The 572-nt window shown below is 63.1% G+C and overlaps 1 protein-coding gene across 1 annotated transcript in view; it reads left to right on the top strand.

The window, feature by feature from the left end:
• The window catches only part of LOC104406282 (SHC-transforming protein 1-like), a gene marked incomplete at both ends in the record, with an annotated part of 1,505 nt that overhangs the window by 300 nt on the left and 633 nt on the right, over positions 1-572 (top strand). The window contains 2 exons of the mRNA XM_010015216.1: positions 150-203; positions 298-344. Of these exons, the coding sequence (XP_010013518.1) occupies positions 150-203; positions 298-344 (101 nt within the window). The remainder of the gene's footprint in view (positions 1-149; positions 204-297; positions 345-572) is intronic.

The following is a 572-nucleotide window of genomic DNA, read 5'->3' as shown; positions in this document are numbered from 1 at the left end:
ACTCCCTGTGGCCCTTCTGGGGCCCCAGACCTTCTCCTGGTGGCCTGTGGCTCCTAACGCCACAATGTGGAGGAGTGTGTATTGGGAGGAGCAGAGGAGGTGCCACAGAGGAGCTCCTGGCTGTGCCCAACCACCTCTCTGCCTTGCAGATCATTGCCAACCACCACATGCAGTCCATCTCCTTTGCTTCTGGGGGAGACCCGGTGAGTACAGGGGGTCCCCATCAGTGTGCCCTGGCCCGGGCTGGGGCTCGGTGCCGCTCCTGCACCCGTCTCACTGCTGGTGTCTCGCCCGCAGGACACAGCCGAGTACGTTGCCTACGTTGCCAAAGACCCCGTCAATCAGCGAGGTGAGGCTGCTCTGGGGGGTTGAGGCAGAGCTCAGGGCAGCACCGGCCCCCTGTGAGGAAGCTCTTGGGGTGCGTAGGGCAGGCTCAGGGGATGGAGAACTTGAAATCGTGGGATGGGTTGGGTTGGAAGGACCTTAAAGCTCCTCCAGCTCCAACCCCTGCCCCGGGCAGGGACACCTTCCACTAGAGCAGGTTGCTCCAAGCCCCTGTGTCCAACCTGGCC

Source organism: Nestor notabilis, unplaced genomic scaffold (assembly GCF_000696875.1).
Source record: "Nestor notabilis isolate BGI_N333 unplaced genomic scaffold, ASM69687v1 scaffold17245, whole genome shotgun sequence".
NCBI classification, from domain to species: domain Eukaryota; kingdom Metazoa; phylum Chordata; class Aves; order Psittaciformes; family Psittacidae; genus Nestor; species Nestor notabilis.
Note: the sequence above shows the minus strand (reverse complement) of the source record. Positions and strands in the feature narration are given on the sequence as shown.